This window comes from Eulemur rufifrons, chromosome 1 (assembly GCF_041146395.1).
Source record: "Eulemur rufifrons isolate Redbay chromosome 1, OSU_ERuf_1, whole genome shotgun sequence".
NCBI classification, from domain to species: Eukaryota; Metazoa; Chordata; class Mammalia; order Primates; family Lemuridae; genus Eulemur; species Eulemur rufifrons.
The window spans coordinates 89,966,045-89,980,834 of record NC_090983.1 but is presented as its reverse complement, the minus strand read 5'-3'; the positions used below and the strand labels follow the sequence as shown (position 1 = coordinate 89,980,834).

General features: G+C 32.5%; 1 protein-coding gene across 2 annotated transcripts in view; it reads right to left on the bottom strand.

Annotated features, from left to right (window-relative positions):
- The window catches only part of DPP10 (dipeptidyl peptidase like 10), a 636,385-nt gene that overhangs the window by 473,637 nt on the left and 147,958 nt on the right, over positions 1–14,790 (bottom strand). For both annotated transcript variants that reach the window (XM_069473429.1, XM_069473419.1), the window contains exon 3: positions 7,004–7,099. In XM_069473429.1, the coding sequence (XP_069329530.1) occupies positions 7,004–7,099 (96 nt within the window). The remainder of the gene's footprint in view (positions 1–7,003; positions 7,100–14,790) is intronic.

Sequence of the window (14,790 nt, the reverse complement as noted above, 5' to 3'; positions counted from 1 at the left end):
TATGTTCTAATGTCATTAACTTTCTAATTAACCAAAATATTTAATTAAAATTGATTTTAATTATTTAAAAAGATGAATTTTAATGGCTGCCTAGTATTCTAGCAAATAGAGGTAAATTAATTTATTTAAGCAAATACCTAATTGTATATACATTTAGTGTCTATCTGATATTTTGTCTTTATAAATTATGTTGTAATAAAAATATGTATCTTCATGAACCTCACAGATATAAATTCAACTCTACCTTATTTAAGCATCAGTTTAGTTGATAATTATAAAAAATAAAATTTTTAAGATAAAAAATGAGACAAAAACAATAAAATTTTGACTTAGAATTGAATGTAGGGTAGTAATGTTGGAGTTATAAATAATTCCCTGTGCTCTAAGAAATCCAAGAACTTCTGCAACTCAACCACATTAAACTGATGGACAAAAATCCTAGCATGATAAAGCAGTGCCAAACAAATGATAATAAAATAGATTCAATTCTTTGATTTTACTATTTCTGAGTTCCCTAATTATTATAAAAGTTATTGATATTATTTATAATGATGTGCTTTGTTTTTCATAAAAGTTATGACAGTGACTTTTTTACTGCCTTGTCAATATCCTGGATATAATTCATGAGGGTGAGACTGCTAGGAGCATTTATAAAGAAATATCAGGTGTCCGGAGCATCTCTAAAATCAGTTATATGAATCTCTACTATTTGAAGACCTGTAAGGGTACAAAACTTTGGTTTTTATTTGCATACTTTCTTTCTTTTCCTTTTTTTTTAACCTTTGCCTTTTTATCTTCACTTTTTACATATTTGTGCTGATTTATTTTTCATTATGCTTCTAGGTATGGTATTATTATCCCTGCTTTGGAAGAAGAAACCAAGCCTTAGAAGGTTTAAATAACTTACTGAAAGGCCCCGGCTTGCCTTGATTTAATGACTTTCCTATTTCAATATGTTCCACTGTCACACATCCCTTAAAAGATAACAGGTTTAAACATCTGTATTGGAATATCATGTGGCAAATGAGTTTTGTCGGCTCCAACATAAGTCTAATAAGATCAAGATAAAACCTACAGTCTCATATATTATCACTTATCACAGCCAGCCATTTTTCAAAAAAAGGTGTACCATAATTCACATCACATATACAGCCCACATCATATATAGATCAGAGAAAAATATATGCACACTGTGAAAAACAGAAGCACAATGAACCCTTCAATGACTGTGGATAAAGTGAGCCCACCTTTATATATCAAGAAAATATAATATTTTTGTCACTTTGCTAACTAAACTATTTATTGAGCACTAGCTGCAGATTAGGCCAGGTACTTATTGCTGGGGTCACTCAAATGTGAATGTGACACAGTTCTGTTCCTCATGGCTTATTGTGTCTTCGAACAGAGCTATGCTGAGTAATGTTGGCAGACTATAGCCAGAACAGGATAAGTTTAATTGAGGGTAAGCATTTAGAAACTTTCCCAGTAATGCGACATTGCTGCACGATCCAAGCAAATGATAAGTGGACTAATACAAGCAAGTGCAGATGTTGTCAAACTCATGGTGCGAGCAAGCAACACACTAGCTATACACAGTAAAACTTCACTACAAGATGGTATGTTTATTCACTGTAACCCAGATGTATTTAAAATCTACAATATATTTTTGAGCGAAAGATAATTTATATGATTTATATTTATAATTTATATTATCTATAGAGGATACCTTTTGGAACTGGCTACTGATAAAGAATTGAAAACAAAGTTTAAAAATACCATATCACTTGATTCATTTTGGGTAAAAGCTCAAAGTGAATATCCTGAGATCATTAAAGTTGTTTTAAAATTTCCTAAATTATTATCAGCCTAACCTTGGAGACTGGTACTTCTCTGTTATGAGGGTTATTAAAATAAAAAACAGAAACAGTCTGGATATATATTATCCCCTGTGAACATTGCTAATATCAATCTAACCTAGATTAGCTAACAAAAAGGAAGCAAGCTCGTTTATTATATTAAACACTCTATATATTGATATGTCAGCTTTTTGTTCAAAATCTGAAAATGGGCATCTAATGTGAATGCTCACTACTTCTCTAAATTTTTGTTTAATTCTGATTTAGGAATAACAAAAACTTACGCGTGTAATAACAATCATTTCTATTAATTGCCTGTTTATACTTTCAAGTAATACTTGACATTCCCTTCTTTTCTTCTAACATTATGTTTGCACTTATATTTTTAAAATGTTATTTTAGGTCTTTTGAATATAATAAGAAAAAACTTAGGATTGTATTTGGAATATCTATGTATCATTTTAATTTTCTAGAAATTTATTTTATTGTATTTAAAAAAACTATCTGTTCATGCCAAATTGGAAATAAAAGCAAATGAATTAAAACTTAAAAATAGTAGCCCTTCACAATAGTTTTAAAAGCATTGTTATTATAATTATAATCAAGATAGAAATTTCTATACAGGAGAGTCAAACTCTAGAGTATACAGGAAGGTGATGTTCCTCAGAGCTGGCAGGAAAAAGAACTGTTATTGGTGTTGGACCTGGGCATTAGGTTTCCAGGGGGGTTAAAATTTGAGTTGTCAGGTTGGGGAAGAGATCTCAGGTAGAGAAGAAAATGTGGGCAAAGGCACAGAGACATGAAAGCTTTTAAGACTCATGAGAATATCAAGTAGCTAATGGGACTGCAACATAACATAGAGTAGAACAGCGGAACACTGGCTGAGGCTTGACTCTCAGAAGCTTGAAATGCTAAGGGAAGTGCTTGGTGTTTATTCAATTGCTAAAAGGGTTCCTCAGATGATTTTTGAGAAGTACATTAGCAGTTTTTAACTAGGTCTTAGAAGGTTGTATTTGAGCAGAACCTGCTGGAGGGATTGGACAACCAAGAGACTAAAAAGGGAGAGAGCCATTTTGATTCCTTATTAGTTATAAAAAATCACATATACATATTTACTGAAAAAATTGAGAAAAATCAGAAGAGCTAAGGAGAAGGTAATCTGAAGACAATCATTGCTACATAATACAGACAATGTGGTATCGCATAGTATCAACATTGTTTTGAAGTCACTTTTGTTCACGTTTTTAGATTATAAACATGTCAATAAATATGCTTATACACTTTATTTTTAGTGACTGCATAAGTTACCCCTATACGGTTGTACCTGGGGACACAAAGATATTATGGTACCACTCAACATAACAGTATTAGTAGTGTTGGGGCTCAGAAATGAAACCCCAAAGCATGGCACTCTGACATGCTGAGTACTTGGAACTAACTAAAGGAGATTGGATGTCTTCAGAAGCAATCTCAGAAGCAAAATCTCTCTGACCTTCTCCCACCCTCCACTCTCCTGCCCGTCTATGTCCCCCAAAGCAAGTCATAGAAACCAGAATTCTTTGTCCTTAAGGCAGGACATACAAACTAGAATACTTCTCCAAAGCAAGCCATAAAACCCAGAAATATTACTTTAACCTTCCCCTGCCTGTGTAAGAGCTGGCTACAAAGGAATTCTCTGACCTATTTTGTCTGATAGTAGATCACAAGAGCCTCTTTTCAGGGAAGTCCTTCCCTGTATCTGGGAGGAAAGACTACTATTTAGGGAGGCCAAGAAGAATCTGAACAGACAGGCCTTGCTGGGTTTCTCCACTCAGTCTGTTACCATTAGATCATACCCTTTTGTCCAATCACATTTCGATACAGCTGTCCATGCTTCACTGAACCTAAGCATAAAAATGGACAGTTTCCCCTGGATCTCTGCATCTTCATTTTTGAAGGCTCCCATAGTCTCATAGCACTGAAAACTTTGATTGAACAAATTTGTTATATTTTTCTCTTGTTAGCCTGTCTTTTGTTATAGAAACATCTTTCTACCCTACAATAATAATGGGATCTGTGAAAATAAGATTGTCAGGGAGGTAATTGATAAATATGCTACACACGACAATGGCATGTCAGAGTGAAACAATGAAAGAGAGTAAGTTTTATACTTAGACATAAGGACTCAAGCAGGCTCTGCTCCCTGTAAGGTGTGTTTTTGAATAAATTTCTTGGTTAAGCCTCAGTTTTCTGGGGTTAACTGTAATGTCATATTCTATCATATGAAATATGCATATAAAGCATCTCACAGAGCTTAACATAGAAGGTACTCAATATTAGATCTTTCCTTGGTGATTAATTGATCATCAAATGTATGAATAGATGAATAATTTTAAAGAAGATGGATTTCCAGGTTTCAAGGTGACATAGCTAGGAAGAAGATGCTATAAAAATGTAGATTTCAAGGATATGACCAGATCTGGGGTAAGGCAGTTGTTAAGCTAACCATGAACACGAGCATCCATCCAAGGCTGCAATGACATCCTCAGATATATTATTTGAGAGCCAGCATAATGAACGACATCGCTTCACTACCACCAACACGTGTCAGGGCCGCCTAGGCTTCCTCCTTCCCCTTGATCAGTAAAGCATTAAGAGTTTCTATGATGACCTCTAAGAATTAAATGAAGCTTCTAAATAATCTTAGCTTGGACTCCTTCAAGTGACTTATACAAGAAAACCTCTTGAGACATCTCTTGAGAAAGAAAAAGCTCACATTTTACATTTAAATATAATTGTTGATAATGAGGCCAAGGTTACCCATCCTATTCATATAGCTCCCACTGTGTTTCCTGGCTATGTGACGAATATGGAACTAGGTCAAATATCTAGTGATTACCAGAAAAGAGGTCTGGGCAGGATAAAAATCCATTCTCCTGCTTGAAAAGCGACTGAATGCACGCAATCTACTGACAATGAGCCAACTTTTTTCCCAGTGGTGTTTATTAGTATTAGGACTGCATGATCTCAGAGCTTATATTCTGCTTATTTGAGTTTAAAGGGTTGTATTTATGCCAAATGCTTTTACAAATATTATATATGTTAGGTACTACTTAGAATGTTATAATAACACTGAAGCTTTGGCCTAGAATGCCTTCTGAAGACCAACTTTACCAATGACTGGTAAAGACATTACTTTAAAATGATTAAAATGATTAACTCCAAAAATATTATTTTGGTATCATGTGAAGTGTAAGAGTAGAATCTGTGTCCTAGATATTGAAATGGGATTTAATTTAGCATGCAGTTCACTGCTTAAATATCTGTCCAGTCCTTTGGAGCTTCAATATCAAAGTGTCAGTTATACACAGGAGTAAATGCCTCTTTAAATAGCCCAAGCTAACCTGAGAAGGGAGATGAGACCCATATTTTTTTCTTGCTTTCCAAAGTCTAAGACTACACAATTTCTATAATTTGTCCACAATCATGGTGAATAAAACAGTATTTCAAATCTAATGACTCACAATACTATAAATTTTTAAAAAATATTCTGACAGCTTCCCTTTTTATTTTCCTCAATAGAAAATATTTGCTAGCAAGTAAATAGATGATTTGCATAGTTACAGTCACACTTGAGAGGAATGATTTGGGAGACATTTGTGTATTAGGACAATGTTTGACAATAATATACCTTTTTTTATTAGTCTTCTTTAGTCATAGTGCTCATCGTATAGTACATGTGAAATAATCATAGTGCAAAGGCAAATATAAAGCTAGTCCCAAATTTATAAACAATCCAAAATATAAATTTACAAATAGATTAAGAAAAAATGCTATATTGTGTTCTCTATGTGTACTGCCTTCACAAGGACACATGCTCATCTTCCAGTAGATTTCAACTGAAACTTGAGTTTATGCAAAAATGACACCAGACTTTAATTAAAAACATTTATCCATTTTTTTTCAAAAAATGAATCTTGAGTGTCTGCTGATCTACAGGTACTATATCAGTGCCAAGTAAACAAGTGTGATTTGGTCCTTGCCCTTCATGGGTTAAATTACATTCTTTTTATAGCTTCTATAAATTAAAGTTTAATTTGCAGGCATAAATACACTTAATTAGAATATTAGAGAAGAAGAAATGGGCTGTAAATGAGATGATTTTTATTAGATAAAAAGAGCTTTGCCTTTTGCCTAAAATATATGCCTTGAAAATAAGCAAAGATATTATGTCTAAATAAAGTGAAGGGTAAAGACTCACAGCTATCCAACCACAAAGATTAGTATGATTGGGCAAAGTAGAATATTCAAAGAATGACAAGCTGGCATCTTTTCACCAACACATTTCTTATGATCAGCTCACCCAATAATGCCCCTACGACCTTGGATAAAGATAAACCAAAGTCCATAGAGCTGTTAAGTGGTAATATTTTATTTCATTTTATTATTTTAATCCCAAATACTGACTAAAGGAAAGCTGAGGTGGTTTCTTTCCCAGGCCAGAAAAAAGACACAGTGTAATATATTTCCATACTATTTCCAAGTCATTTCAACTTTGCACAGAGTGTGTCTAGTTTGTAATACTTAAGCTAAATGGAAGCCACAAAGAGAGAAAAGTAAACTAATCATATGGTCAAATTTGAAGCACTTACATATATATGCGAGTGTGTATATATGTGCATGTGTGTATGTATATATGTATGTGTATATGTGTATGCATGTATATATGTGTATGTGTGTATATGTGTATGTGTGTGTATGTATATAGGTATGTGTATATGTGTATGTGTGTATCCATATATGTATGTGTGTGTGTATGTGTGTGTGTATGTGTGGGTGTACAGGCTCCCAAAATCTATACTGCTACCTCAAGAAGAATTATCTAGGGAAATGCTAGAGATGTTAATAGGTCTTTAAAGTCATACAACTGATGATCATGAGAGAACAACAGATACAGAACAATCAACTAATGTTTGGAGGACAATTTTATTGATGTGCTGTCTTAGGAATTGGTTTTCTCTCACAAGCGCCAAGGTTTTAATTTCTGATTAAATAATATACATAATCTTTGAAACATAACATCAATTATAATATTAATGATAAATATCACTGTTTTTAATTATGCAGAACTCAAAATAAAGACATCATATAAAAATGTAGACACATACCATTGATCCATCGAGCTTCTGGATCATGAAGCACAAATTCTTTCCTAAACAGGTCTTCTAAAGACAATCTGGTTTCTGATGAATTTGTAAGTTCATCTAAAATAAAAGAAATTCCAGATTAGACACCTATCTCATGTTAGTTTTTAAAATGAACAAATTATAAAATTTGGAATGTTTTGCTTCAAGAAATATGTTAACTAGATAACAATATAAACTGACCATTTTGACACGGCTGTTGGAATTTGAAGCTTGTTTAATGATTCTTTTCAATAAATTGATTTTTTAAATATTAAAATTGTGTTGATCTGGTATAAATTTAATAGATCAATCTCATGTTATGTAGTGATATATAGAATGAAAGCAGTTAAGAATTTCTTTTGTGCATTTGTCTAAAAAGGCATATTTTCCACTGTTTAAACAGAATCCAGTCCCTAACTTTCCAAACTCAAATTTGACATATTCTCTTTAATGATAAATTTACAGTTTTGCTGTAAAAACCAAAGATGGCAGAGTTGAGAGACCTAAACATGCACCATAAAACTTTCCAACTCAGAAGGAATTTCATCAAATAAATATTAATAGAATAAATACCAAGTTCTACCAAATAATTACCAACCAATTAAATAGACTTGAAACTTAAATGTGAAAGTTCAAATAATACAATGCTAGAATATTAATGAAAATCACACATTTTATATTAGTGCCTGACAGTTAAGTACTCCCATTGTTAAGTTTAAATTTTAAGAAATGAAACGACAACAGAGTTTGAGTGCCAAAATTAGGCATCACGAACACCCTTTAGATGCAATAGGCTATAGACAGCAATATTGCATTTTTTTTGCAAAATAATACCATTGTTTACTTGCTCTACAAATTCATCTTTGTGACCTTTCAGCTGTGGCCTTCACTCTGGTAGAAAATAAAATGTCAAGGATATATACTAACCTCATTAGATTTTATTTTTAAAAGGTTCAACACTTATCACAGAAAGAGCTTTGTTTTTTTCCAGCTCAAAATCTGGGGCAAAGAGTCAATAACTTCAAATGCAACTCCTTTTCACATAAATCAATCATGTATTTAACCCACAAAATAACTGCCAAGAAATAATTGAAAAAATTCATGGTAGAAATAGTGAAAATTGTTTGATTCCAACCTTAGCATAAGGCATTGTGAGATATATATATATATATATATATATATATATATATATAGTTTTACAAAACAGAATGCTGTTAGACAATGATACACATTTGATCATTTGCCTGGCAGTCTGACACACCAAAAATTAAACTTTCTTAATTCATTCAAAAAATTTCAAGACAAAAATGAAGCATTGTGAAGTGCAGGAGACCTATCTCTGCCCTCCCCTGTGGGATTTGCACTTGACTAACAAAGATTATGATAGATACCAGAATACGAAGACAGAGTGCCAAATGAGTGTGGAGAAAGGAAGAGAAATATCTTGCAAAAGGAATCAAAGAAGGCCACACTTAAAAATAAAATGACAAACTTTCGTTCATTGCTCGTGAGAATGCAAAATCCTACATTCACTTTGAAAGATAGTTTAGCAGTTTCTTACAAAACTAAACATACTCTTAACATATATTCCAGTAATCATGCTCCTTGGAATTCACCCAAAGGAGTTGAAAACTTATGAACACAAAAAACCTGCACACAGCTGTTGATAGCAGCTTTATTCATAATTGCCAAAATGTGGAAGCAACCAAGATGTTCTTCAGTAGGTGAATGGATGGATAAATTGTGATACATCCAGACAATGGGTGGTTGGTTGTTCAGTGCTAAAAGAAAAATGAGCTATCAAGCCAGGAAAAGACACAGAGGAAACTTCAATGCATATTACTAAGTGAAAGAAACCAATTTGAAAAGGCTACATATTGTATAATTCTAACTATATGACATTTTTGAAAAAGAACTCTGGAGACAGTGAAAAGATCAGTGGTTGCCAAGAGTTGCAGGGGGGGAGGGATGAATAGGTGAGTACAGGGGATTTATTTAGGGTAGTGAAACTATTCTGTAGGGTACTACAATGGTGGATACCTGCCAACATATATTTGTTCAAACCCATGGAATGCATACCATGAACAGTGAACTCTACCATGAACTGTGGACTTTGGGTGATAATGAGGTGCCTATGTAGGTTCATCAGTGGTAACACCCTGGTGGGGAATGTTAATAATGGCGGAGTCTATGAATGTGTGAGGCCAGGCAGGGGTTAGTATATGGAACATTTCTGTACTTTTCTCTCAATTTTTCTGTGAATCAAAAACTTCTCTGGAGAATAATCTATTAAACAATAAATAAAATGACGTGGGTGTTAGGTTTCCAAGGGCAGAAGAGGGGAATGGCAGAGGCCAGAGAAGGAGGAAGAGCATTTTTCTTAAAAGAATGAGTGCCTGTTGTTTGACTGGCCAAAGATATCTTGATTCTAGAAATTTATTTTCCATCATAGGAGTCTGAGATTTTAATCATGTGAACTAATTTTATTAGGGCTTCAGAAATACATTTATTCTATGAAATATCTCAATAAGACCAGATTTTAATATAGGTTAGTTTCAAAACTTAAAATTTCCCAAGATTATATAAATTTATCATCAATATTTCTAATCTAACCTTTTCAATTCTTACAGAATTATATTTTACCATCTCTATTTGATAAGTATTTATTTATTTGATCCAATGAATTTATATAGATAAAGGTGGGAGGCAAGCATCTGTTTATTCCAGTGGGAGAGATTACACAATCTATTAAACAAATAATCCTTATCTACTAAATTTAAAATTTAACTATTTTATATTTCTTATACACATGCATCTGTTTGTCTTCCAAAAATATTTTGTCTATTTCTAATGAATTCCATATATTTTGTTTACAGTATTTTTAAAGCAGATGTTAATATAAAAAATCTTGAAAGGGAAATGCATTGCACCAAATAATATTATTTTCAAATAATTTTTCAAATTATATTTTGGTAATTTTTAAACATGTATTTCTTCATGTGTAGTTTAAAATCATCACCACTCACTTGGTTGGCAATATTAATAAAACAGCACTATTTATACACAGTAAATTGGTAAACTTTAAATATTTTGCAATATTAGGGCTTTTCATTCAGAACTACTTATTCCATTCACATTTTATGTACATTGATAGTATTTTATCTTTGATTTTTCATATAGATCCTTTACTTTTTCTATTTAATTTAGTCCCAAATATATATATAGTTTGTTGTAAATAGAACATTTCTTCTTCTTTTCTTAATGATTATTATGTCTATAAGGTTGACAATTATATACCATATCCCATTTTCTTAAAAATTCCAGGGATAATTGAATCTTTTATGTTTTATATATTCAATTATATCATCTTTTAAAAATATTCTTTTCTTCCTTCTTTCACAAAGTTCCAACAATTTATTATACTATATACACACTTTTTCCCCAGGTGATTGAAGATTCATATGCAGTTGCAAGAAAGACTACAGAGAGATCTGTATACCCTTCATTCAGTTTCTCTCAATGACAGGTAATATGCTGTGTGATAATATCACAAAAGGAAATTGACATTGATATGCTCTATTAACCTTATCCAGATTTCACCAGATTTACATGTATTCATTTGTGTGTGTGTGTGTGTGTGTGTGTGTGTTTAGTTTCATGCAATGCATCACATGTGACCAGCACCACAGTCAAGAACAGTTCCATGACCAGGATCTCTTATGTTACCCTTCTATTACCATACCTCCTATTCCCAAACCTTAGCAACCACTTCTATATTCTCCATGTCTAAAACTTTGTAATTTTAAGAATGCTGTATAATTAGATTCATCTAATACAAAACCTTCTGAGATTGGCATCTTTTACTCAGCAGAATTCCACTGAGATACATCCAACTTGTTATCAATAATCTGCTTTTGATGCTGAATAGTATTCCAGGATATAAACACACCACATTTATTTAGCCATTCACATGTTGAAGGACATTGGAGTTGCTATTTCTAGTTTGGGCTATTATGAATGAAGCTGTTATGAACATTTGTTTATAAGTTTTTGTGTGAACATAAATTTTCTTTCTCAGAGATAAATACAAAGCATGCAGTTGCTGGATCAAATTTAAGCATCTGTTTCGTTTTATTAAAGAATTCCATATGCTTTTCTAGAGTAGTTATACCATTTTGCATTCTCACCAGCAATGTAGTAATGACCCAGCTTCTCTGAATCTTTGCCTACAGTTAGTGTCATTAAAAAAAAAAAAAGTTGGTATTGTGGTATATGTGTAGTGATGTCCCATTGGGGTTTTAATTTGTATTCTCTAATAGTTAATGAAGCTGAACAACTTTTAATCTGTTTATTTGTGATCTGCATATACTATTCAGTAAAATGTCTGTTCGTGTCCTTGGCCCATTTTCTAACTGCATTATTTTGGTTGCTGTGTTTGTTAACTGCTGAGTTTGAAGAGTTCTTTTTTATTCCAGATACAAATCCTTTGTCAGATATGTGAATTTAAAATATTTTCTACCTGTCTGTAACTGTTTTTTTTTCATCCTCTTAAAAAAGAGTTTTTCAGAGAAAAAGTTCTTAATGTTGATGAGGTCTAGTTTATCAATTTTTCCTTTTATGAGTCATGCTTTAGCTGTCAAGTCTAACAGTGCTTCATTTAGTTCTCAGTCCTGAAGATTTTCTCCTGCTTTCTTTTTTTCCTAAAAAGGTTTTAATTTTATACTTCACATATAAATCCCTAATCTATTTTGAGTTACTTTTTATATGTGTTTGTACATGGCATGAGGCTTCATGTGAGGTTTTGTTTATGTGTTTTGGTTTTTGCCTATAAATGTCCAATTGCTCCAGCTCCAGTTGTTGAAAAGCATTTGTTTCATTTTAGTGAAAGATTTCATTAGCTTAATGTTGAAAACAAAATTGAAGGATCATGGTGACAGGGAAACTCCTGTCTTTTTCTTTTATTATAGTGGCATCATTAATATTTCATTATATAATGAGATATTTTTCTTAATTTTTAGAAATGAATCCTTATCATGCCTAAGTAATTTGTTTATATTTCTAGTCCACTTAGAATTTTTATTAGAAATTGTTACAGTGTAATCAACTTCCAGACTCCTTTACATAAACATATTTCATCCCCTTTACTGCATTGATATAAAAATTGTGTAAATGAAATTTCCTATTTCCACCCCACCCCCGTATGTCCATCACAAAATCCAATTGACTATGATGGATTGTTATTAGTTTTCTTCTGTTAGATTAATCTGCTAAACTTTTACTGAAGTGTTTAGATCTATTTTGATGAATAAAATTACATGGTCCATTATTTTTCCATTTTGTATTATATTGATCATCCAACATTTTGATATTTTTAAGAAATAAATATTTCTTGAGCTTTCATTTATTTTCTGTGATCTGGAATAGTTTAATACTTTAATAATAAGAACTTTTCTTTTAATTACAATTACCCTTGAAACTTGTTTTAAAACCAACCCATCAAAGTAATTCAAATAATTATAATTAAATCTGCTCTGTAAACAAGAATCAGAGGGAGAGATAAATGTAATTTAAGGATTGATTTCTTTGGCTTTATTCATTACTGAGAAAGTGAACTATATACTTCATTCCTTCCTGGTTTTTTTGGTTTTTTTTTTTTTTCCTTCTTCTTTATTTCTTTGTTCCTTTTTTAAAATTTTTCTTGGCCACTAGGTACTATCTCTAAGATATCTTAAATTTTTTAATCCTAGAATAAAGACTTCTTCCTCATATATACAATGAATAATTAAGCTTCTCTTTTTACAGCTTCTGAGGCCAACTTCCATTCCCTCTCCTTTCGTGAGCCTCCTGCAAGTGTCATCATAATCGTCCGGGATGTTCATCCTTTGTAACCAATTCTCCCTTTTTCAAATGCCCCCTAGGCCCTACTAGGTATTAATATCTTCACTTCACAGGGAAACTTAGGCTCAGCAAAGCTGACAAAGACCACCTGGTTACTTAAATGGCAGAGCTGAAATTGGGACCTATATCTCTCTGACTTCAGGTTTTCTCTGTTAAGCTCTACGGGCTCCCAAAATCAGTTTTCTTTTCTCATTCTCATCAATAATTAGTAATGTCAATATTAGTAACGTCTTTATTACAAGATAATATGCAACTCTATAAACAATATTTTAAGAATATTCTTATTGCCTTTTAGCCACAAGAACCCTTCTCCCAACTGAAATCCAACTTTTTAGTGTTTGCCCCTCTGGACCTTATTAGCACCCATTCTGCTTCAGTTTGCCCATGAAGGTAACCTTATCATAATTCTCTTTTTTTTTTTCAAATACAGCAGTGTCACAGAGTTCACCAAAAAGTAGAAATTCTTGTTTGCTTTCTTTAGGAAAATTATCTACAACGTGTCAGCCTGAGATTCCAAATTTACCCTCTGTTCGTTGTTGCACGCTATAGTATCATCCCTTATCACATCTCATCAGCAAGCATACATAACCCATGTTGCAATCTTATTGCATAAGAACTTAATTTGTGTTAGAATCATACCTGGAGAAATCTTATTATTGGTGCATTTTAATAATTTTCCCTACATTTTTACTTAGCAAACAAAGAATCCTGGATACTGCTCATTCATCTCCATCACTCATACTTAACATTGAGAAGGTAGCTCAGAAGGAAACTGGTATTAGATTGTAAATCATTTTGAAATATTCCCTCATGTAAGGCTCCTTTCTTAATAATCTTCTAAAATCAATACCTAGGCTGGGTGAGGTGGCTCACGCCAGTGATCCTAGCACTCTGGGAGGCCGAGGCTGGAGGATCACTTTAGCTCAGGAATTCGAGACCAACCTGAGCAAGAGCAAGACCCTGTTTCTACTAAAAATAGAAAAAAATTAGCTGGACAACTAAAGATATATATATAGATAGATAGATAGAAAAAATCATCCGGGCATGATGGCGCATTCCTGTAGTCCCAGCTACTCAGGAGGCTGAGGCAGAAGGATTGCTTAAGCCCAGGAGTTTGAGGTTGCTGTGAGCTAGGCTGATGCCACAGCACTCTAGCCCGGGCAACAGAGTGAGACTCTGTCTCAAAAAAAAAAAAAAAAAAAGAAAGAGAAGAGAAGAGAAGAGAAGAGAAGAGAAGAGAAGAGAAGAGAAGAGAAGAGAAGAGAAATCAATATCTACTTTGTAATATCAAGAAAATATTGCTTAAATTAATATACGTCTTATATATTATACTCACTAGTAAGGTATTTGGTAACATATCTCTAGTTCTTCTATAACTGAATATAGGATATCTGTCTGATATGTGTATATATATATGTGTGCATATATATTAATATATGTATGAAAGTCTGAAATCCTAACATATATTAATATTTTTTATTAAAAGAGTTAAATATGTGTTATTCATATAGGACACTATAATTATAAATAGCAGCATAAAAATAAAAAAAGCACAGTATAACAATAATCAGAAATATTTACAGAAATGGAAGAAGAGTCCTTATTTGTTAAACAAACAGTTATGAGGTATAGAATCTTAGCTAAAAAGTTCAGCGTTGGCAATATGAATATGGTAATAGAACTGAAATTGAATAATTCACTCCCTGTTCTTTTCTGTGCTTTAGTTGGTCATTTAAGATCATAGACTGCTATGGGTATTTCTGTTCTTTCTTCCAAAAATCCAATCTTGTTTTTAAATGGCCTTTTGAAATAAGTTGGCTGCATAACCTTAGAAGAAAAAAGAAAGTTCCTCGCTATTGAACTGAAGAGAA